We start from the raw sequence: 23,775 nt of genomic DNA, 5'->3' as shown, positions 1-23,775 counted from the left end.
TTTTTTCTGAGAAAGGACAGACCTGGGAAATGATTGTTTAACTCAGAATTTCTCTCTCTGCTTGGGACCTAACATAGGGAGACTGGGAAGCTCAGAATGGAAAATGCAGTATACAGTGTACGTGTGCTATTTAGTCTTTTGCATCATAGGAATATCTTAAATATATTTTCATCTAAGCACCTTAAAATGGTCCTCATGAATTTTGCCAATTGACAGAGGAACAATTATAAAACTTAACATGATTTTTCATGGTGGGGATCAGTAATAATTTTTAGTGGGGTAATACAAACATTAGATGTGAGTTGTTGCCTTTCATACTTTCCCTAGATTTTGACTTTGTGAAGTAGTGAGCATTATGTCAGCTGGTAAGGCTGCATTTTTGTATCAGGTTAATAAAATAATAACTGTTTCTTATTGGGGATTCATAGTTCATGAAGTGGGAACTGGTTATTAGACATGATCTGCTCTTCAATTTACAGAGTGTGGTCTACTAGAGACTAGATTCTTAAAATAGAATTATCTATCTCCTTATTTATGCTGGTGACTGATAGTTTGCTAATAAACCTGGGAATGTGATTAGGAATTCACTGCAGGAAAGGAAGAAAATTAAATTCACTATGATTTTTTTTTTGGCCTCGAGTGTTTTGGTTCTGTAAATTTCTCATTTGAACAGATGGATAAAATGGATTGCTAAGTTTGTACTGACACTACTGAAAATCTTAAGAACACCTGAATTTGGTTTTAAATTGGAGCTATCTAAAAATCCAACCTACTAACAATACAAGTCACAGATATCCTTTAACAGATTAACTGCAAGAGGTACGTGCCATGCTGTCATGGAAGTGCTTGCAGTGTCACCTGCCCATCACAGTTTGGCAGGAGGATGTCATTGTAAACTAAGAGAAGGAAACATTGTCTCTCCCAAATATATTTTCTTTCCCCCTGATTTCTGAGAACTTCTCACAGGCAGCACCTAGCACGAATATGAAAGAACAGGTGTATTCTACCATATAATGTACTACAGAAAATACAGACATAGGAGGATTTTTAACATCTACTTTATTGCAGTTCTTCAGTGTGACCTACAAGCCACAAAGCCATGCCAGCTGCTATTTCATACCGTCTGCAGAATTTCTCACTGCTGTCAACAGACAGTACTACCAGGTGATTTTGCATCTGTTTTACTGCAAGTCAGACTGGAATTTTTGTAACAAAACAGTAGTAACAGAAGAGCTGAACTATGGGATGTTCTTGTTCTGCCTTCTAAATGCCTGCGGTAGTGAGTGTTAAGAGCTGGGCTGAATGTCGACCCAAACCAGTGCTGGGGACATGCTGGGGGCTTTGACGGCCAGGGTCACTCGTCATTTCCAGTACATGTATAACACCACAGACAAACAGCAAAGCTAGCAGAGCTCCAGTCTTGTGGGTTTTTTTTTAATATACAAATGTGAGTTTAATTTCCAGGTAACAAAAAGACCGCCACCACATTGGCAGAAGTGTCTATTATATACTTGCCTCAAATCTTTGAAATGTTGTCATACGAAATTCTCCTTTAATCCCCGAAAGCAGTAATGAAGAAGAAGGATTTTGAATGAAAAGAAAGAGTTGCTTATATAACTCCTAAGTTAAAACAAGTCTTCCTCTTGAAGCTGTAGTTCCCATATTATTTTCAACTGACAGAGTTGTGCCTGAATTCCTCATTGAATATTCCAAAATTACACTGTGGCCTCCACATGTTCCTTGTATGATCCTTATCCCCTTTCACATGGCTATGGCTGTAGCTCTCTCTCAGACCTGATATGCTAACCAGAGAAAACAATTGGCCTTAACCAGCATTATCTAATGAGATTCTTCATGCCCTCAGCCAGTACCTAAGGATTGGTGGAAATCATGTCAGAGGGATGACTAGACATAGAAAACCTGCAGCATGGATATGTGCCTCACCACAGATTCCCCCGTATCAACTCTGTGTTCAGTAACAGCAATGAAGAGCTCCTTCACAGCTTAACTAGTATTGCTGGGATTTCAAAATTTGGCTGTCCTCTCAAGTTTCAGAGAACTGGAACAGTGTAACCATGTTTGGGGATCTGTAGCTTCATGATGTAATACAAAATTAAGTTATATAAGGAGGTTTCCAACTCAGCATACCCAGTTCCAGCGTCTCACGCTGAGACCTAACGTAGCATTTCTCCTGCTTGTTCAATCCATCACAAAATTTTCACTCATACATCAAAAAACATTTCTGCAATGATAACACTGTAATACTTTGCTAGATTTGAAAATGGTTTTTACTGTTCACGTGTATTTTGAGTAGTGATTCCTCCTTACTGGTCACTTAATAATTACACTATTTTCTCAGTACTCACCTGCACTCTGCTGCTGTGGAATCTGAGTCTGATGTGAAAGGTTCCTGCAAAAAACAATATCTTTAATGTTTCCATACAAAGTCAGAAGTACATTATGCATGGGAGTTCAGCATTTACACTTTCTTTTCTTACAAAGCAATAATCCATCTTCACTATGCAAATACACTTGGCAAATGGTTAGCCAAGTCACAGAATCACAGAATCTTAAGTGTTGGAAGGGACCTTGAAAAATCATTGTATTGGGTCTGACGTCGTGGTGATTTTCCAGAGCAGCACTTGTAGTGCTGTGCCTTCTGTTGGTAGCCAAAAACGTGTATTGATAGCACATCACTGTCTTGGCTACTGCTCGCTCAGCATCAGGGCTGTCCCTCCAGCATTCCTTCCCCCAACTTCACCAGCAGCTGTGGGTGGGCAGGATCCTGGAAGGGGCCATGGCCAGGGCAGCTGACCCAGGCTGACCAAGGAGATATTCCGTACCATATGACGTCAGCTCAGCGATATAAACTCGGGGAGAGGAGCAGAAAGGGGGAGGCATTTGTGATTCACTTTTGCCTTCCAAAGCAGCTGCTACGCGTACCACAGCCCTGATTCTCAGGAAGTGGCCAGACATTGCTGATGATGGGAAGTAGAGAGTAATAGCTTTATTTGCTTTGCTTCGCTTCTCACACACGTGGCTGTGGGTACCAATGTGACTTGGACCAGCCAGATACTTCCTCAGTTTGAATAAAGATGGTAGGGACAAGTTAATGCAGCTGGCAAGCTGCTTTCAATTATCAGAAACAGATGCTGCAGGTTTATCAGTCAAGCCCTGGGTGGTCTACATGGGCAGAAGTAGCATTTAAGGACATAGCTAGCAAAGGAAGCCTGACTTGGAGTCAACCTTGCTGGTTACTATGTTGCCTGTGTGCATCTTTGTATGTGCATTTCCTAGCATCTCTACATCTTTGGATGAGCATTACTTGTGCCATTACAACATGTGGCTTTGCTATTTCTTTATTAAACCGCTTTTGTGTCAACACACGAGGCTTCCATCTTATTTTCTCCCCTCCCTGCCTTTCAGAGGAAGGGGGTGATAGAGCAGTGTGGTGGGCACCTGGCATCCAGCCAGGGTCAAACCACCACAATCATCTAGTCCAACTCCCCCTGCCAGAGCAGGACCATCTAGAGTAGGTCACACAGGAGCTCATCCAGGTAGGTTTTGAATGTCTCCAGAGACAACTACATAAAGGGTGGGTGTCAGGAAGCGTAAGCCGGGCTGTTCTCAGTGATGCCCAATGACAGGACAAGAGGCAATGGGTATAAGATAGAACATGAGAGGTTCCAAAGAAATACAAGGAAAAATTTCTTCACTGTGAGAGTGACAGAGCACTGGAATGGGATGCCCAGGTGGGCTGTCAATAAAAGAAAGCAAATGAGCGTTAAGGGGTAGTTCCTACTATTTCCCTCATTAACTAGGTTCAAAGGCCCAGACATAGTGAAACGCTGTCATGGTTTTGTGTGGAGCCATTTCTGGTAAGGGGGAAGGGGCTGTAAAGATGGCTCCTGTAAGAAGTTTCTTGACACTCTCCCCAGCTCTGAGTCAGACCCACTTCTGGGGCTGAACCAATCAGCCACCTCCACAATCACTTTTTAAGAAGCAGCCCAAAGAGGAAGATTCTTCCTCTTTCTGTTCTTCTTTTCAAACTGGCAGTGGTGGGCAGAGTTGGAGGAAAAAGAAGCAACCATGTGGACCCTAAGGTCAGGGAGAGAAGAGAGCAAGAGCAGAGACCGCCCCCACCCTGCATCCTGTGGGGAAATGGCAACAGTCCTGCATCCTGTGCAGAGGAGTGGTAAAGCTGAGAGTTGTTGGTAGTTCATAATGGATCTCACAACACGAGTAGTGACCATGTCTGGAGGAGGCCATGAATTCATGGGAGAATGGCATTGCAGCAGAAGGTGCCCAGAATGCTGCAGGCCACAGAGGAGTCTCAAGCTGGAGGAGTTTGTGAGCAGAAGCCGCAGCTGCTGGGAAGGACTCACACCAGAGAAGTGCATCAAGGACTGTATACTGTGGGAGGGATCCCATATTGGAACAGGGGAAGAATGCAAGGAGTTTTCTTCTGAGCAGAGAGAAGTGGCAGAGACCACCTGTGAGAGACTGACCCCTGCCCCTCTGAGCCATTGAGGAGGGAGGAGGTAGAGATATTGGGAGCAGTGAGCTGGACCCAGGAAGAATGTAGAGATGGGGGAGGGAGATCTTAAAGTGCTGGTTATATTTTTCTCATCATCCTGCTCTGGTTTTGCTTTTTGTTCTGTTCTGTTTCTTGTAGGTAGTAGAATAAACTTTCCTTACTTTTCTCTCTAAGTCCAGTACTGGAGCCTATTTTGCCTGGAACTGTAATTGTCAGTGAGCCCTCGCTGCCTTTGTCTTAATCCACAACAACCTTGCTTATCTTTTTTTTCCACTCCTATCTCGCTGAAGCCTCTGCCATCCTAAGGAGTGTGGGCATGGATACGGGGCAGTGAGCAACATAATGTTTTACTTCATACTGTTGCCAGCTGGGACTATACCACAACAAATGCCAGAGGTGCCAGAGGTAAGAAGAGTCACTGCAGGCTTCTGATGTTAAGCAAAGTTTGGTTCCCAGAAGTGATGAATAGAGAAAAGAGGACAGTCTTTGCAACTGAATTATTGACCATGGAATGAATGAATGAATGGCCAACTAGTTTGACATATCAGACTAGTTCACTTATCAAGGGCTTATGTCTTTGTGTCCTGCTTAAGTGTCTATTTTAACAGCTACCAGGTTTTAAAGCCGCTATTACAGAACAGAATTAGGGGTTGGAATGCAAGTGAAGCAGGTAAATTCTCTACGTACAATGCAAGGAAGTCTTTTGTACAGGCTTTGGCACCCCAGAAATAAAAAACTGCTATTCTGAATAGAGAAGAAACGGTAAATAACAGGGTAGAGCACTTTCCAGCAGTTGTACAAGGTATAATTTATATGGCCATACATTCTGGAGAATTTATCTTCGGGACAGGGAGAAAACACTCTTCTAGCACATGTCTACATGACAAAGAGAATGCAGGGCAAGCATCTGTAAACTGGGGCCAAGTTAGTGCTGGCAGGGGAGCAACACCACTGGGGCTACACAGGCTTGCCAGCCGAGGAGCTACCAACTGGAGCTGGTGTTTCAGCAAAGCACCCTGAAAATATGCCAGCCACTGCCAGGGATCTGCTCAGCTCCAGACCCCTCTGCCAAAGCTCTCTGGAAAAGCCTTTGTTCTACAGCACTACTGACTTGTCTGAATTACAACACGTGCAAAGCAGTAGTTGGCCTGTCACGATAGTGTTGTTAAGCTACCAACAACTTTAAGGAACAGATCTTTTTCTGGTTTCCGTCTGGCAGGGAGGCTGAGACCTCTGAATGTCTTCACTGGCAAGTCTGTATTCATTGTCTGTGTCACAGAATATGCTCTTCTGTTTGACGTTAACATTTCAGACACAAACCGCATATGACAGGTACACGACTAAACACGAAGTCTGGATTTTCTGGAAGGTACCAGAACTCCAAAGACATGGATTAAGAGGTAAAGTGTTCAAAATAGAACAGTTTTAATGGATTCCTCTGTCAAAAGCAGTTTTTATCAAAATATGCAGAAAATACGTAGCTGTTCCACACAAAGCTTCTTGCCAAGTCTGCAGGCTGAAACCCAGCCGTTCAATCTCATAACAGAAGGCCTTTCTGTCTGCTTGAAATGCCACCATCAGCACACTCCTCAGTGACAGAGCGGCTGCCCCACACCTCCACCATACAGACATTTCACGTGACAAGCACCGGAATCCACACGCCGACGGTGCAACGCTGCGAGTATGACAGAAGAGCCCCAACCCAACTACTTACTGCTGCGTTTGCATCAGCGGCATGCTGGTGTTGTCATAGGCGTCGCCATGCAGGGGCGGCACGATCTCCCCGCTGACAGGGTGGAACACGGGCAGCGTCGACAGAGGCCACGCGATCTCTCTGTTTTTAGACATGTCACGAAGCTCTTTGGTTGATTTCTGTATAGCACTGTGGTGGACCAACTGGATGCTGTGTTGGGGGGAAATAAAATGGCAAATACGTATTTTAAATACTCTGTCAAAATGGATAGACATTTGCAATTATTATTTTCCTTAAAAATACAAGGAATTTGCTGCATGCTACAGAGTCTTAGTGCAGCAATTACAGTGGGCCTGGGCCTTCCCATAGGTAATTTAATCAACACTGGATTTATTCCATTTTGAAGGCAGTAATTATTCTGTTAGATTTTGCCATCTGCATAGGTATTTTTCGTAGGATCCAAGACTGTGAGATTTACTTCTAATCTTCCATTTATTTGCTGCAGTTAAAAGTTTTTATTAACTCCTGATTCTTGTGGTAAATTCATAAAAACTCACAGATTTATTTTAAAACACTCCATAGTGTAGGCACTGGAAACCTTCCAAGATACTTTTTTCCCCTGTCCACTGTCTTTAAGAAATCGGCTGAGAAGTTGTATAAGCAGGAGTATAAATTACATATTAACATATTTATTCTAAATTCACTATTTTATTTTGAATTGGCTGGCGTTAATTTCAAACCCTTTTTATTCTGGTCTTCTACCCTTGCCAAGACTGATTTAAAAGCAGCTTTCACATTTATGGATTAAACCATGGATTAGAGAGAATGAAAGAAGATTGTGACACATGTGTATGAAGCATGACAAGCTACTGAGAATGAAAATTAAATGGTAAAAGAAAAATAACAGGAAAGAAGACACTTACTCTGGTGTTTGCATGTTTCTCTTTTCCCTAAAAACAAAACAAAATTTATGAATTAAATAATAGCATTGATAGTTGGAACATTAAATCTGATGATGAAAATTGTACATGATGTAAAAATGCTGACAAGGTTATTGCTAAAGGCAACTTGGCAGCATTTGCGGCTGGGTTTATGATGAATGCACGTATAGAGATGTGGTACTGATGACTGACACACACACACACAGACGCACAGAGAGATGAAAATGCAAGTTAAGGAACAAGCTTCTGGCTAAAATAAATTCTATGACAAAATGAAATTGTAGTTTGTGTAAGAAATGGCAGAAATTCCGTTACTTGCTGCTTTCCTTTTGCATGTTTTTCTTTTACAGTTTGTCTAAATTCCGTTCATATCCTCAACCAATTTATTTTATAGACATTAGCACTTTAGGAATTACTTAATGTCTCCCTGAATCAACGAACTTTTATTAGTGTTTTATTTGTTTGGGGTATTTTGAAGAGTTGTGCATATGTGGAGATTTTGTCGCGTTTTGTGCATACGTAGAGATTTTTAACCCTTTCAACTAGAACCATTAGAGGCCCTACATCCATTCTCTTGTAAACTACTGTATGTGCTTAGAAGAGAAACAGATTAATATCTCAAGCAGGTATCTTTTGGCCTGTTTAAGATGTTTTTAATGAACTGAATGAAATTCTTCTAACAAATAGCCTTCTACTCATTATAATCTTAGAAAAATCTGCAATTACTTATTAGTGTGTTAGAGTACTCACACTCCTTCCCGTCGGCAGCACATGATATAGGCAAGTATTAGAAAAAGCACCAGTGCTATTGCCGAGGGCACTGCCAGTGTAATTAGGAAATCCGAGTAATAGTCTCTGCTTTTCAGCGTGTCAGAAGGTGGCTTGTACTCTCCACCGTCGGGCAAGATCCCCTCGCCACGAATCACTTCCTGAAAGGTGGAAACTTGTTTTGTATTGTCAACCTGATAGCCAGGAAAGAAGACAAAAAAGAAGAGACAATTAGAAGACAAAGTAAGGGCATAAAAAAACAGGCAGTATTAACCAGGCATCACTGAGAAAAGGATCTGTATTACACATTTGGCAAATTTAATCCAACTTCATCCAATCGCTGTTTTTTAACCAATAAAACCTTACGTTTTGTTAAAAGCTGCTGATCAATGTCATCAGTACTATCACTTTATTTATCACATTATTACTTTATTTTGTGCCTACTAGGGATAATATGACTTACAGGTTGATTTTAGTGATATCTCACAAATAGTATTTGAGTAAAAATTCAGTAACCATTTCTATTGCAAACTAGTTATTTGATTAATTAATCCATTACTCTTCCTAAATAACAATATTGCCCTCTCTTGTAAGAAGGTGGTAGGGATGAAAGGAGGATTTTCCTCCTCCTCCTTCCCAAAAGCCTGTGAAGGAAGGGAGCTGCTGAGGGTGAGCAGCTCTGCCGCCCTTTCCACCCACCCACCCGCTGCAGGCTGCAGCCCAACAGCAGATGTGCATTCAGCTCAGCAGAGGAAGAGCTCCAAGGGTTTTCTACCTCCTAATTCAACTAACCTCCAGAAGGCTGCATTCCTGGTCCAAAGTAATCTTTCATTTGTTTTTTAATGTCTGTATCTAATCTCCCTAGAAATACACCCTTTTTTTTTGCTAGTGGATCTCCCATTGCCTTTAACTGACTGCCTTTCCCACGGGACTTTTCAATTTTCTGACTCCATTTTCTTGCTATCTTCAACTAGATATTATTGTTGAGTTTGATCACTGTTAGTTTCAAAACCCTCTGTGGTCATTAATGAAAATAATTACATTTCCCTTCTGCCTGACTGCTCATTGAGAAATCTCACACCTGATGGTCATTTCTTTTGTTTACATTTTAAGTCATAAAATGCTGTACTGAAACTCATGCAGGGGATGAACAGGTTTTCACAGAACACTACAAATAACGTTACATTGAGCTTCAGATGCATGTGTGTGTGTGTGTGCGTATATTAAGTGCAAGACAGTTTGACAAAGATATGTCTTATTCACTGATTAAATCCTGTAGTGTATTTTATGTTTTGAATTCTACGTGGCTACTTGGCTGAATTTCAAGCCCTAAGCAGATGCACAAGAGATGTATCCAGGTAGTGCGACTGAGGGATGCCCACACACAGGTTGAGATGAGCTACTCAAAAGCAGTTTCAAGATGAGACATTGAGTTGCCTCTCTTTGCAGTATTTGAGATCCACAAGCTTCAATCTACTCTTTGATTTAGGTGCTAATTACTACCAACACCTTGTAAAAAGTGTGAGGAAGAGGTGACAGTTGTACTTTCACTCACTGCTCTCTCTTTGTGGTTGTGGGAGACAGAGCTCAAGTCCCTCCCAGCCCATGGATCTCGGTGGACCTCTTGCCCCTTGACTTGCTGTATGAAAAGCAGACTGTGATTAAACAGAGGGAAGCTTGGCTCCGTTCTCCCTTTGATCCACTACATTACACCACGCAGCAGCAATGCTGTTGGCAACAGTAAACCCCCAAAAGACTGTTTAAGTTCAGTTATCATGGCATGCTGCCAAAACAAGTGCCAAGTTCAGTAAGGTTGGGTTATAGGCTGCTGTGGAAGATTACGCTTCTCTTTGCGAGCCTGTTCCTGTTACATGATTCTGCTTTTCTCAAGACACCATGACAACACTGCTTCATTATTAGTTTATGAGACACTGTTCCTACCAGACCTTTTTTTTCTGAAGAAGCACTCCCCACCAGCTGCTCCTCATTCTGTATGGTACTGCTGATTCTTCTTTTATTAGCATGCTATTTCTCTGCTGCTCCTTTTAAAATTCATCCTGTTTTCTAAGGCTGTTTCTCCAGTTTCTCAAGATCTTTCTGAATTCTATCCTGTCCTTCAATGCACCTGCAGATCTTTTCAGTTTCATGGGGGGTTACAAATTTAATTTAATAAGCACTTTGCATCATCCATCCTTCTAATGAATAACAGCAAGGAGCTATTGATAATTCTGCTATGATTATGGCAGTGATTACCCAACCAGTTCTCCACTAGGTACTAGCTTCATCTAGGCCACATTCCTGACTTGCTTATAAGACAGTACCAAAACAATGTTACCAAAAAACCCAACATATGCTATTACACCTCTGTTCTACTTCTTCCTTGTAGAAGGAAATCAAAGACTTGACATAGTTTGTTCTTGTCAAAGGCAGATTGCCTTCTGAATCACAGAATGGTAGGGGTTGGAAGGGACCTTTAAATATCATCTAGTCCAACCCCCCTGCTAAAGCAGGTCCACCTAGATCAGGTCACATCCAGGCGGGTTTTGAAAAGCTCCAGAGAAGGAGACTCCATACCTTCCCTGGGCGGCCTGTGCCAGGGTCCTCTCACCCTCACAGTAAAGAAGTTTTTTGTGGAACTTCTTGTGTTGCGGCTTTTGCCCATTACCCTTAGTCCTATCACTGGACACTACAGAAAAAAAAGGCTGCCCAATCCCCTTGACATACACCTTTTACCCGTCAGTCTCCTCCAGGCTGAACGGTCCCAGTTCCCACAGCCTTTCCTCATAAGGAAGATGCTTCAGTCCCCTGATCATCTTAGTGGCCCTGCGCTGGACTCTCTCCAGAAGTTCCCTGTCCCTCTTGAGCTGGGGAGCCCAGAACTGGACACAGGACTCCAGATGAGGCCTCACCAGCACAGAGGAGAGGGGCAGCAGAACCTCCCTCAACCATTCTTGGCCACGAGGGCATACTGCTGGCTCATGGTTAGTTTATTATCAACCAGCACTCCCAGGTCTCTCTCTGCAGAGCTGCTCTCCAGCAGGTCAATCCCCAGCCTGTACTGGTGCATGGGGTTGTTCCTCCCAAGGCTGCCTAGTATTTTTCAGGTACTGGTGATTATTGTTGCATAAGTATGTAACTTGGCAATTTTTGAACAGAAAGCAAATAAACAGTAAATAATCTGTATATTGTTTTGAAACAAGTGCATTCCAGCTTTCCAATAGCTTTTCCAATTTATAGTGTATAGAAAGAAAAGGTTAAAAGTTATCAAACTGATTTTGTGTATTGATTTCCCATACTACATTTTCACATTGTAGAGAAGCCTTTCGATCTCCCTTTCAGCTTTCTCTTGGGTAATGTCTGGAGGAGCTCAACAGTCATCTAAGTTTATGTACCTTCGCCATCTTTGTTTGAACATATTTGCAACGTTCTCCCCAAATATAGTATCACTTCTTGCTTCTCCTTACCAGAACTAAACAAAAATAACCTTAAAAAGCCTCTTGGGAAAATATACTCCTTCCATAGCAAATGGTCTTGTGTTTGGTTATTTTTGTTGCATTTGACTGTGAAGAATGTTCCCTTTTTTTTAATTTCATTAGTCAACACTATTTTCTTTTCCTTTCCTTTCTCACTTTCAACAAGAAACATGCTTTAGATAATATTCAGAAAGATTTTTTTAACATCATAGAAATATTATTTAACTAGTCAGTGCCATAGACTCAAATTTGAGGCAATATGTATATACACACATTTTATGAAAGCAACTGTAACTAGCAGTATTAGCACATGGAATTAATGAACTACACCTACTTAAATAATTCTCTCATTAATTCTAGTTCTGCAAGCCCTAGACTTCTCTGCCCATTTATATAAATCACTGCTACTGAAAATTGATAATGTTGGTTTCACTGGTGCTGAACTCCAACAGATTTCATCCCACACAGCAAAATCCTTTCACAATCTGAAGAGCACCTGCTTGATGGAAAACAATGTCCATCAGTCATGATAAAGTGGAATTCGACAGAGCTGTCTGGCCAGGCTTGCAAAACTCTGACATGTCTGGCATAAAATATTGTACTTCTACAAACATCATTTTATGCAATAATAAAACAACTCACCAGAGAGATTTTACACCAGTCAATATGGAATTGAGTACGAAATTTTTTATCACAGGTTATTACAGGCTCCATTTCTTGACTGCACCTCAGTTGATTTTGTGGGTTTTCCACTTCTCGTAAGCAGGAAGAGAACGGAACATCTGCCCCAACCATAACATAGACACTGCAGAAAGAAATGAGTGCCCAACTGTCAGAATGCCTCTCACAGATCCCCAAAGGACAGTGACACGCTCTTCTGAACATTAGTACTGTTCATGGTAACATCCAGTAGTGCTTTAAAGTCTAAAATTACTTTCTGAAATTGTTTTCCTTGCTAGCATACTTCATGTGACCATGCGAATAACAGACCAAAATCAAAAAGAATTTCCTAGCTACTTATTATAAGTTACTGTGTTTTGCTGCATAATGTAAATGTTTGCTCACCATTTCTGTGAAGTCTTAGAGCTCCAAGTTCTTCATGTCAGTGAATCTGTACCACTCACATTGAAATAGTCTAATTTTATCTTAAGGAAATTTTCAGTCTTGCTCAACACAGTATTCTTTAAAGAAGTCCTCTTTGTTTTCAAATAAAATTCATGAGGACTAGTTATTTCTGAATCCAACACTAATATGAAGCTGCCAAAGCCCCCAGCTTCTCCTAAAAGATTCCATACTGTAGCTATATACAGCCCACAAACATTGCACAATACTGAATGTCATGGTTACCAGAAAAGTAAGGGGGAAGGGGCTGTAAAGATGGCTCTTGTAAGAAGCTGCTCGAAACTCTCCCCAGCTGTGAGCCAGACCCACTTCTGAGGCTGAGCCAATTAGATGCCTTCACAATTGCTTTTTAAGAAGAAGCAGGAAGAGGATGGTTCTTCCTGTTTCTTGCTTCTTCTGCCCCTTACTTCTTCCAGCTGGTGGTGGTGCAAGGAGTAGGAAGAGTGAGAGAAGCAACTATGTGGACTCCAAGGTCAGTGATGCAAGAGAGGAGGAGGTGTGCTGGAGCAGAGACTCCCCTGCATTCTACGCAGAGGACTGGTGAAGCTGAGATTTATTTGCATTTCTTTAAAGACCCCGCATCAAGGGCAGAGACTTATTTTGCTAGGAACCCCGAGCCAGGAGCAGAGATTCACTTCATTAATGGCCCCAAGCCAGGGGCAGTGATTCTCTTCATTAAAACTATGGCTGGAAGAGGCTGTGTCCTGAGGGAGGGACCCTTTATCACTATGGCCAGAGAAGGCTGTGTCCCATGGAAGGGAACCCATGTTCACAGCTGTAACTGTGGCGAAGAACCTACGCCAGAGATATTCACCAAGGACTACATCCCGTGTGAGGGACCCCGTATTGGAGCAGGGGAGAATGCCAGGAGTCATCCTCATCTGAGAAGACAGAAGCGGCAGAGCCCATCTGTGAGAGACTGACCACATCCCCCATTCCCTGCCCCACTGAGCCATTGAGGGGGGAGGAGGTAGAGATATCGGGAGCAGTGAGCTAGGCCCAGGAAGAAAGGAGGGATGGGGGAGGGAGATCTTAAAGTGCTGGTTGTAATTTTTTCATCATCCTACTCCCTTTTGGCTTTTATTCTGTTCTGTTTCTTGTAGAATAAACTTTCCTACTTTCCTCTCTGAGTCGAGTACTGGAGTCTGTTTTGCCCGGAACTGTAAGTGGTAATGAGCCCTCCCTGCCCTTGTCTTAATCCACAACAACTTTGGTTATATTTTTCCTCCGATTTTGCTGGGGCATCCGCCATCCTAACAAGGGTGGGAGTGAATGGGGGCATTGAGCAAGAGACTGTTGTGGTGCTGCTGTGCTAGCTGGGCCAAACCACGACACTGAAACACTTCATTTAGCAGCACACAGAATAAGACCTACTGTGCTAATTGTATTATTCACTTTCATATTCAAAGATGTAGAATGCTGCTGGAAAATACAGTCTGCTGCACCAGGTAACAATGTATCAACAGATCCTCAAATATAGGTTGAAGTTTGATACATAAAGCTAATAGATACATCTGACTAAATGTTTGAAATACAGCAGCTTGTGTTAAGTGGTTCTGCTATTTCTCTGGCTAGCACAGAAGTCGTTGCCCTTCTTTGGATGTGCTCAGAGACACCAGATTCTTAAAAGAGCTCTGAAACAACAATCTTTCCTGCACACACCCTCAGCCCTTTCATACATATTATTGAACCCTAAAAAAACCTGACACTTATTTTTGCCACGGAAAAACACTATGATAATTATATTTTGCAAAGACTGAATCCTTATTAGTTTCTAAGTATCATACTTCAGAACAGAAGTTATGGTTAAGAATCACAGCTGGAAACAGTGCAGCAGTTTACACTCAGTAACTCAAAGTCTCCAGATAACTCAGCTTATCCCTTTCATATAAAAGTCCACAGTGCTCTTGAGGTAGGTAACTAAATTTTACTGAGTACAGCTACAAGTAACACTTGCACTAAATGCTCTTAGATTTATAAGTGTCTTTGTAACCTATGCTCCAGCACATCTTGTTTCACAATTACCAGTTTTGTGAACTGGGAACTATCACACTTGAAAAGCATGCCAAATGACTGCTCAGAGGTAACACTGGAATTATAAATAAGCATATTTCCTACCAACTGCAATTTGTTAGCATTCCTTGGACTGCAAAATCAATACATAAGAACCGCTGCCTGTTGAATGGTATCTGACAGGACAAACCCATGACAGAACAGTGGCTCTGAACATCACTAAACTTCTAATATCTTTGCAAAATAGAACACTTTAATCTCAAAGTTTCCAGAAAACCTGAAAAAACGTTAGACTTTTTAGTAAGAGAAAAACCCACATCACAAAACCAATCCTGACACGTATGCTTACCCCTCTTTCATGTCATTGATGGGAAGTGGAACTCTCCCTCCCCTGTCGAGGGCTGAAGTAATGTTTATAGCATTCAGACGTTCTGGCTGCCAAACATTTTTCACAGCTCCAAGAAAGTCGCCCAGAACCTCACTTGCCAACATTTCTTCTACGTTCATGTTTCTTATGAAGAACTCCGCTTGATAGGGTAAGGGAAAATCTAGTTGTGGTGAAAAAGGAAGAGTTATATCTTCACCAAAGGTTCCGTAACAAAAACTTGAAGTAATGATTAAGGTAACACCGCTTTAAGATTGACACACCTTTGCAAATATCTTGTACCTGAACGAGCTCATTTTGAACCCAATGTGACTATGTTGAATTAAATAGTACCATTAGCTGTCACTCAAACTGAAAGCCATTGGCTATTTATAAAGCAACTGGGAGATGAAGGAGTAGACTAGTGAAAGAAAGTCTCAGCTGGCAAATCTTGATTAAATAGCTCAGATGACATTCATTCTATTTTGTGGGTCAAAACTGATCTGCAGCGAGAATGGATTCCAACCTGCCATACTGTAAATATGATGAAGAGAACTAATTTTAAGGACACAAATAGCCATATACACCATAATCTGTTGTTTTCTTAATCTGCCTATACAACCTTTCTCAGCATAAAGAACATGCAGATCTGAGAAAAAAAACCATGTAGAAAGACAGTAAAATCTTTCATGTAAGGTCTATTTGAAAAGAAAAATTTAAACAAATTTTTAAAAAAAGAAAAAGTCAGACTTTTTTAACAAATGATGAATAACAGTCCCACCTGACAGCTATAATCTGGATAAAAATAACAGATTGAAGCAAAACTGGGAAAATTCTCTTACTTCTACTTTATGCCCCTGCATTTGGCTTGAAAACCAGACAATTATTTTACTGCATTTTTAATCTTACAAAGAACAGGAGCCCGTGTTTTTTCTTACACAGTTCAAAACACAACAAGCTATTTTCTGTACATACCTTCTGCTGACATTATATTAATGATCAAATTATGTCGTGCTGTCTCAAAGGTACGCCTGTTATACGCCGTGATCTAGAGAGAGAAACATGATTGCAAAACAATCCAGGAACATGAAATGAAAATTGAAATGTCAATTAAAATGAAATTGTTAGTTTAGAAACACTTATCACCTTTTAAATGCTTTCTCTCCTTCTGAAATGATGAACATTCATCCATCAACAAAAAACTTGAAAGGTAAGGTCAATTTATTTGATGCAGTACTACCTTTAAGTCAAGAGTATTGGAATTTTCTCAATCAGTCTATAGCCAAATATAATTATCCAAGGGACATATGTGAAAATAATACGTTGTGGTCCCAATACCAGTGTTTTGCCATACATGTACATTCTTTCTTTTCTGCTGTCTTTCATTTAAGAGCAACCATAAGCAAAGACCCATTTCTCCACTTCTCGACCCGCCCTCCAATCCCCCTCCATCCATACAGTAAGGTCTGCATTCACTGACAGCTCCCAGGGAATTAGACCAGATGGAGGAAAGCTTGTTGAGTTCTCATCTTTGGGACTAGGATTGGTGTTTAGTTGTAGCTCTAGCCTCAGTGAAATCATACTCAGTGAAATCATACTCCATGAATAGATTCACAAGCATTGCTACAACATAAGAATTTTTTTCAAAAGTCCTGGAATCATTAACTGTAGGGGAACTGAAAACTAGTAGGTAACATCCACAACTTCTTTTTGGAAGCTTACACCTTCACGATCAAAGTACATAAGGATACCAATTTTATAGTTTAAAAACTCTCATCGTTTAAAAGCCTGAAATTCTCACAAGTGGTTACTCCTCACTGGTGACTATAGTACGAAGTTGTTTTATGATTAACTGTTCACAAGAAACACAGCTAATAAGTCTGGATATCAGTATAATTATTTATCCTTTTTTTTTTTCTGAAAGGTGATAAAACTTTCCAGAAACAAACTGAAAAATACTAACTTTATTCCTAATTTTAGTTCATTCATTTCAGGGACAAAGGAGAGGCAGAGGAGTGGCAATTGTGACAGAACTGGTTGACAATAAACTAAACATGAGCCAGCAATGTGTCCTCACAGCTAAGAAGGCCAATGGCATCCTGGGATACATCAAGAGTGTAGCCAGCAGGTTGAGGGAGGTTCTGCTCCTCCTGACAACCACCATTTACTTATTTGTAAACATTAATGAGATCCCTCCTCAGTCTCCTCTTCCCTAGATTAAACAGCCCCAGTTCCTGCAGCCTTTCCTCATAAGGAAGATGTTCAAGTCCCCTGATCATCTTAGTGGCCCTGCACTGGACTCTCTCCAGAAGTTCTCTGAGCTGGGGAGCCCAGAGCTCGACACAGGACTCCAGATGAGGCCTCACCAGGACACAGGAGAGGAGGAGCAGAATCTCCCTCAACCTGCTGGCCACTCTTTTTGATGCATCCCAGGATGCCATTGGCCTTCTTGGCCACAAGGGCACATTGCTGGCTCATGTTTAGTTTATTATCTATCAGGACTCCCAGGTCCTCTGCAGAACTGCTCTCCAGAGAGTCTCATCTGGAGTCCTGTGCCCTGGGGCTGTTTAGTCTACAGAAGAGGAGACTGAGGGAGGATCTCATTGGATGTCAGGAGGTTGGGACTTCCCTTTTTTTCTATGGTAATATTTTCTGCAGGTTGACTTCAGTGTAGAGGGAAAAGCCTAAATGACACAATTACATCTTATGTAATGTTATGATAAATTCCAATAAATTTTTCCAATCCTAGATTCTGTTAATTTTTCAACAGGTTGTTTCAGCAGCAGTGTAAACATTAGAACACCTAATTCTATGGCTGTACAAGCTCTGCACAGGAACAGGATCATGCCCACCTTGAGCCTGCACTCCCACAGCAAGAGCTGCCCACACGGGCCATGCCCCTGTGCCAAATAACAGTGGTGCAGTAGCAGAGGTTGCCCCGGGACAGAAGGTTTGCTCAGACACAAAATATCTCTGCGCTACTTTGAACAGAGCTCAGGAACGTTATCCACTCTAATGCAGTGCTGTGCGCAATATCGGGCTCTCCTGAGATCTCCTCCAATTGATTGGCCTGGCCAGGACATTGTGTCAGGAATTATGACATGATGGAAGTTACGTTCAGGCCAGGAACACACAACCACTCCTCTCAGAAGGCACCAGGGAGTAGAACAAATGTAATATGCCCTCCTCACTTACTATAGAATTAACTCAAAAGCCACATCTGAGTGGGACTGCAAGGATTAATTTGTACGCTAGGCAAGATTTAGTTCCGATATAGGCTTGGGGCCATGCCTGGAATTGAGGTCTTGATATAGATCCTAGAATCTAAAAGTGCATGCTATTTAAAAAAAGATAACTTTAAATAATGCTTTCCTCTACAGTAAGCTAAGTGGAGTCTGCAAGTACATCTGCACGTGATTAATTTTACATATAAACCACATAAAATTACATAGAAAATTAAGCATAGGTGAAATTATCTACAGTATACCTTAACACTGAGGTGCCATCCTTGAGGAAGAAAAACTGTATCAAATGCAATCAGGAAAAAAACAAACCCACAGCAACTCATCACAGGTTTAAGACAAATGTACTGCTGAGACAGCAAAATGGCTGGTGCAAGTTAATAAGCAAATTTCTCCTTAACACTGTGAACCATATTGTGCCTGTTTTAGTCTGCTGCTTATAATATACATGATGGAGAATATAGTCCTTTTCCCTTTTCAATTGCTGCTCAGTGAATAATTAGCACTTTTAAACCTTTGGATAGCTAACAGTCAAAAATAAAATCGTAGGTTTTGTCATTAAATACATGTAATCACTAATTAAAATCAAATCTATCAATAAACATAACAAATAAACGAAGGAATATTTGATGAAAAATAATTTCATTTAAAAAACAAACAAACAAATGCTGCAAAACCCTGTTTATTGAATGAACACTATATTTTCCACCAAGAAAATGTCTGGTTTACATTTAGGGATGATTGCTACAAAGTTCCAAAATCAGTTACTCTTCAAGTACAGTTGTTTACAAAGTTCTTTTGCCCTGTATTTTGAATAAAACTTTAGTATATTCATCATTTACTGAAATGAAATGCGTCTCAGAAAGATGAAGGGCAAGAATCAAAAGGTACTGCATCTAGGAATGTTAAGTCTAACTGGTTATTACTATTTACTAGTTATATCTTAAGAGTTAAACATGAAATGTCATACAACTTGTCTTTCTCTCAGAACAGGATATAATGGTACCTAAGAGAAAATGTTCATGTCACAAGTTCCTGTCCCTGCTTTACAACCATTTTTTAAAATTGTCATTAACTTTTCCAAAATAAGAGTCAATACTTGTTGACAGTTCTGAATCTTAATACTCTAAACCAAAATACATCTTTTTGGACTTTTGAAAGAAAATACCTCAATGATGGTTGGTTTGCCCACATTTTCTACAGTTGGTGAGCCATACAGCACTCCATCACTGTATGGTGTCCTTTGTATATAGCGTAGCCATCCAGGTCTGTCAGGGTAACCCATTAAATTGGTATTGAATGTTATAGGATCATTACTTACTTCACCTAGATAAGAAAAACTACATTAGAATATTTACCAGAAAATGGTATATGCTTTGATTTTTATGTTTCCACTAGAACGTTTTATTGTGACTTATGTTTTCTAAATCTTCCCGAAAAGAAGGAAAAAAAAAAAGCTAACTTTTACACATCAAAAATACATGAACTTAGTACTTGTAAATAGGAAGAAATTTGTATCTGAAAAATGTAACCAACTGTAGCGATGAATGTACTGGTACTTCCTAGAGTCCTGGTGCTTATTAACCAGTAGCTATGATGTTTACAGAGCTCAGTTCCACCTAGAAGTGAAGCATCTAAACTGCTGACTGACAAAAACACAAAGGTCTCAGTCTTTTAATTTCCAGGGAAAAAAAAAAAAAAGTTTTAATAATGGCTCTAGAGATCCAATGTACCTGGGCAGGCTTTATATAAAGAGTCATCATCGATGTTTGAAAGCTTCTGTTAGCATCAGGATATACATACAGGTCTTCAGCATCAACAGCTTGGCAGTAGTTTTTCTTTACAGAACAAATTCAAAAAAGGACCATGTTCCTGCAAAATGGGTCCACTGATGGCTACTATATACAATGGTCCAGATGCAATCTCTAAAAGCCCCTAAAGTAAAACCAGTACAATGGTTCTCATGGTTCTTACTGATACTCTTACAAATGGCCAGATTTGACTTCTGTTTATTTTAGCTTTTGCAAGCGCTACCAGACTCTCCCCGTGGAGGTGTGAGCACCTTACAGCTGAGGCACACAGGTAGGGCACAGCCACCCTGACCCTGCAGACACTTCCGCACTGCAGCCCTCCAATATGGCTTGGAAATGGCAGCAGAAGCAACTGCAGGGCAAATGACGACAGGCAGGGTGGCACAGAAGGGAGAAACTGAGCCTAGCCAAGAAAGAACAGCTGTCATCTCCTCCAGAGAGGAATAAAGAGGCCAAGACAAGTTGCCAAAGAGTAACCAGTTTTCAGGTACGCATTGACATATCTGTCTGTGGATAAAAAGGATCTGAACCACCAAACCAGCACCAAAATGAAACTAACCTTCTTCACAGTTCTCTTGAGATGTCCCAGTACTGTAGGCCACTGTATTCATAACAAAATCCCTAACACCAGAAATGACTGGGGGAAAAGGTGAAAGCCACCCGTGATGCATTCTACTTTGCCCTTCATAAAGGTATGCCATGCCACTGGATCCAGCACAGCAGACAAACATAAAAGGATAGTGGCAAAAGCTGGCCTTAGTGAATTTCTGACATGGTCACAATCATCTATGGGTACAACAATTTCAGCAGTATCTGAAATCACATTCATGCTGCCTTTGAATGACATAAATGTCAAGACAGGCTGGGGCTGTATCTGAAAGACAGTTCACCTTTAGTAAAATTTCCACGTTCCACTTATGTGCAAAAACTGTGAGAAAACAGACAGAGGGAAACTTCACTGTGACACAAATGAAGACCCAGGTATATATGTCAGGAAAATTATCAATTTTTCAAGGAGAGGACATTGTTTATATATTTGGTTTTATTAATTGCAAAATTTAACTAATGCTAACAGAAGCATACTTCTTCTTTAAAGTGAGTTTTGAAAATAGTACTCTCAAATCAATTCCAAAGCTTATTAGTGAAGCAGGTGTTGATTATGTGTATACTGCAAATTTACTAAAAGTTTTTCCTATTTTTATAAGAAAACAAGATAGTTATATTTATAATTTATATTTATATATATAAAAAACTAAATATATTTATCTATTTCTTAGTCCTTCTCATTGTTGATAAGCAAGTGGGGCAGAATGGTCTATCCTTCTCTTTTTCCCCCCTAGACTGTTTATACATCTTCTAACCTACCAACGAACAGTCCTTCAGGTTTGCCTCAAGTGTACATCTAAACACCATACTTGGGAAATCACAGCTTTCTAGCATTAAACTGTTCCTAAATAAAGAAGGAAGGCCAAATCCAAAGAAGCAATTGCATTAAATGAAAGAAACATCACTATATAGTCTGATAATTGATTTAATCTATTTTTTCTCAAGTTTACTATATGCTTTCAAGTACTCCTTCATACAGCCTGATACGTACTATGCCTCAAACAGCAATCAGATAAATGGTATTTTTAACAGATCTAATTATGAAGCTTCCACAATTTCACATTTAATGTGAAAGCGAGGAAAAGTTATACTTCCTAATCTCAGATGCATAGTGTGTTCTTAGGCCTTCCCCAATTACTAAGCACATTTGTCATAATGCACAGTTATATGCATCTTTTCACTGATGGTGATCACAAACCAGAACATTTTAAGCTTTTAGAACCCCATATTTTCTTTAATTTAAAGATATTTCAACAGAAACTAAAAATTGTCCTTTGAATGTTATATGCTGAACTGTAAGGTACACTAATCAGATGTTAATATTCTTATTTATTTGCTACATTTTTACATAATATGGAAGATCTTAACAACCCATACCAGGCTTTGGGTAAGGAGGAAATTCCCCCTTAAAGTACTCTCTCTCCAAAACATGAACAAAAAGAACTCCAGCAGAGGGGTATACATTCCGATCAGAGTGCACCTTAGACAGAATCGTGTACACTGAAAAGCAGAAGGAAAGACAAGAAATAGAAAAAAGCAAAAATGAGACATGCTCTACTTAATACAGCATGCATTTCAACAGCAGTGTGAGCAATCTGGGAAAAGGAAAGCAACAAATATTAGATACCTGTTAATGAGGTTTTAAAAAGGTTGCACAGACTTAAGAACAGAACACAGAGTAAATCCTCTCTTTGCCCAACAGGATCCCTTCCAACATTGCCATATGCAAACCCAGATGTGTTAGGATTTCAGAAATTGCACAAGCTCTTTATTTTTATTCCAAAAAGAAATTGACGGAGGCTATTGTAATTTTATAGTTGGTTTATTTGTAATATCACATGAGTATAAATACATTAACGATACAATGTCTTTTCTAGATATATTACATAAAAATAAGGAATATGGGAAATATGGAGAAACCTCACCAGTCAATGGAAACAGTAGATTTTTCAGGTTTTGTACAGAAAAGGACAAAACAATTCACTTTAAGATTTCTGTGAGTTCCTAAAACTAGACTTTCTTACAAGTTCAGATAACATACATCTAAAGATATAGTTAGAGAGCTCACTACTGAAGATGTTATGCTTGTATTGAAGGATAAAACAGAAAGACACAGAAGGCAATTATAAGCCAGTCAGGTGTCAGTGATTGCAAACCAAAAATGAAGCCAAATTTTACAGGACTCGGAATTGAAAACCCAAAGGAAATTTAATTCAGAACAAACAGCACATGTAAAAGCAATATGCTATTTTTTTACGTAGTTACAAATTAAGTTCACAAAAGCAAATCTTATTAGGTGTAACACATTTGACACAGTCCTGTATACACATTCGAATGAGGCAGGAGAATTAAAAAATTAATACAATACATTAAATGGACAAGAAATCACTTTATCAACAAGTTTCAAAATTTAATTATAAAGGCCAAATAGTGATCTAATAGGTACTTCTCAGAGTGTCTCAGCAGGACTGACTGTAAGCCATAATACTATTCAATTTTAAGTCAACATCCTGAAGGAATCAATAATTGCTAATAATTGTTGTCAATGAGATGAGCACTACCCAAGTGGCAAACAAAGCAAGTTGCAGACACAAAGACACAGAGCTACCTGCCTTGCTTGCTAAATTGAAAGAAACTTGATGGGAAGTCATATCTCTGAACAAAGAATATAGAACATACAGCACAGTGAAGCTGTCATAGGGAAAAGCAACTCAGAAAGTGACTTCAGAGTAATTGTAAAAAACTCATAGGAGCAACTTCACACCTCCTAGAAGATAAAAAGGGGTAATTTCAACACTTGGATCAATAAGCAAGATACATTCAAAAAGTTGATCGAGCTTCTGTAATTTTTCTAATCCTGGTATAATTTTTCCAGCCTTATCATTACACCAACCTTCTTCTTTGAGATCTGTTTAAAAAGGCACTGCTAATTAGGCATTAATCACAGTTATTCCATCCCTCACACCACGTACTCTGTCTGGAATCCATCTCACCTAATTTTAGATTCCTATAGAAACAACATTCACCACTGTGGTAGTCAGGCTCCTTTTATAGTCAACAGAGAAGAAACAGACGCTCCTAGGGGTTGATTAATTTGATTTCTCCTCTAAAATGAGATGAATCATGTCCCAGATCCCTGGCTCCCCTGCCTAGATCTCCACTGACAGCTGAAAGGAGATGCAGACATCTGTACTGTCGACCTTTA

At 40.2% G+C, this 23,775-nt stretch overlaps 1 protein-coding gene across 3 annotated transcripts in view; it reads right to left on the bottom strand.

Moving 5' to 3' along the window:
* The window catches only part of SGCE (sarcoglycan epsilon), a 38,180-nt gene that overhangs the window by 2,787 nt on the left and 11,618 nt on the right, over positions 1–23,775 (bottom strand). For 2 of the 3 annotated variants that reach the window (XM_061996886.1, XM_061996887.1), the window contains 8 exons: positions 19,322–19,479; positions 15,887–15,959; positions 14,897–15,095; positions 12,055–12,217; positions 7,922–8,133; positions 7,154–7,180; positions 6,252–6,440; positions 2,367–2,410 (listed from right to left, as the gene is read on the bottom strand). In XM_061996886.1, the coding sequence (XP_061852870.1) occupies positions 2,367–2,410; positions 6,252–6,440; positions 7,154–7,180; positions 7,922–8,133; positions 12,055–12,217; positions 14,897–15,095; positions 15,887–15,959; positions 19,322–19,479 (1,065 nt within the window). Of the gene's footprint in view, positions 1–2,366; positions 2,411–6,251; positions 6,441–7,153; positions 7,181–7,921; positions 8,134–12,054; positions 12,218–14,896; positions 15,096–15,886; positions 15,960–19,321; positions 19,480–21,947; positions 22,071–23,775 lie in introns of all 3 variants that reach the window. The other variant, XM_061996885.1, reaches the window with a different exon arrangement.

Source organism: Colius striatus, chromosome 5 (genome assembly GCF_028858725.1).
Source record: "Colius striatus isolate bColStr4 chromosome 5, bColStr4.1.hap1, whole genome shotgun sequence".
NCBI lineage: Eukaryota > Metazoa > Chordata > Aves > Coliiformes > Coliidae > Colius > Colius striatus.
The sequence above is the reverse complement of the archived record's forward strand: the minus strand, read 5'-3'. Positions and strand labels throughout refer to the sequence as shown.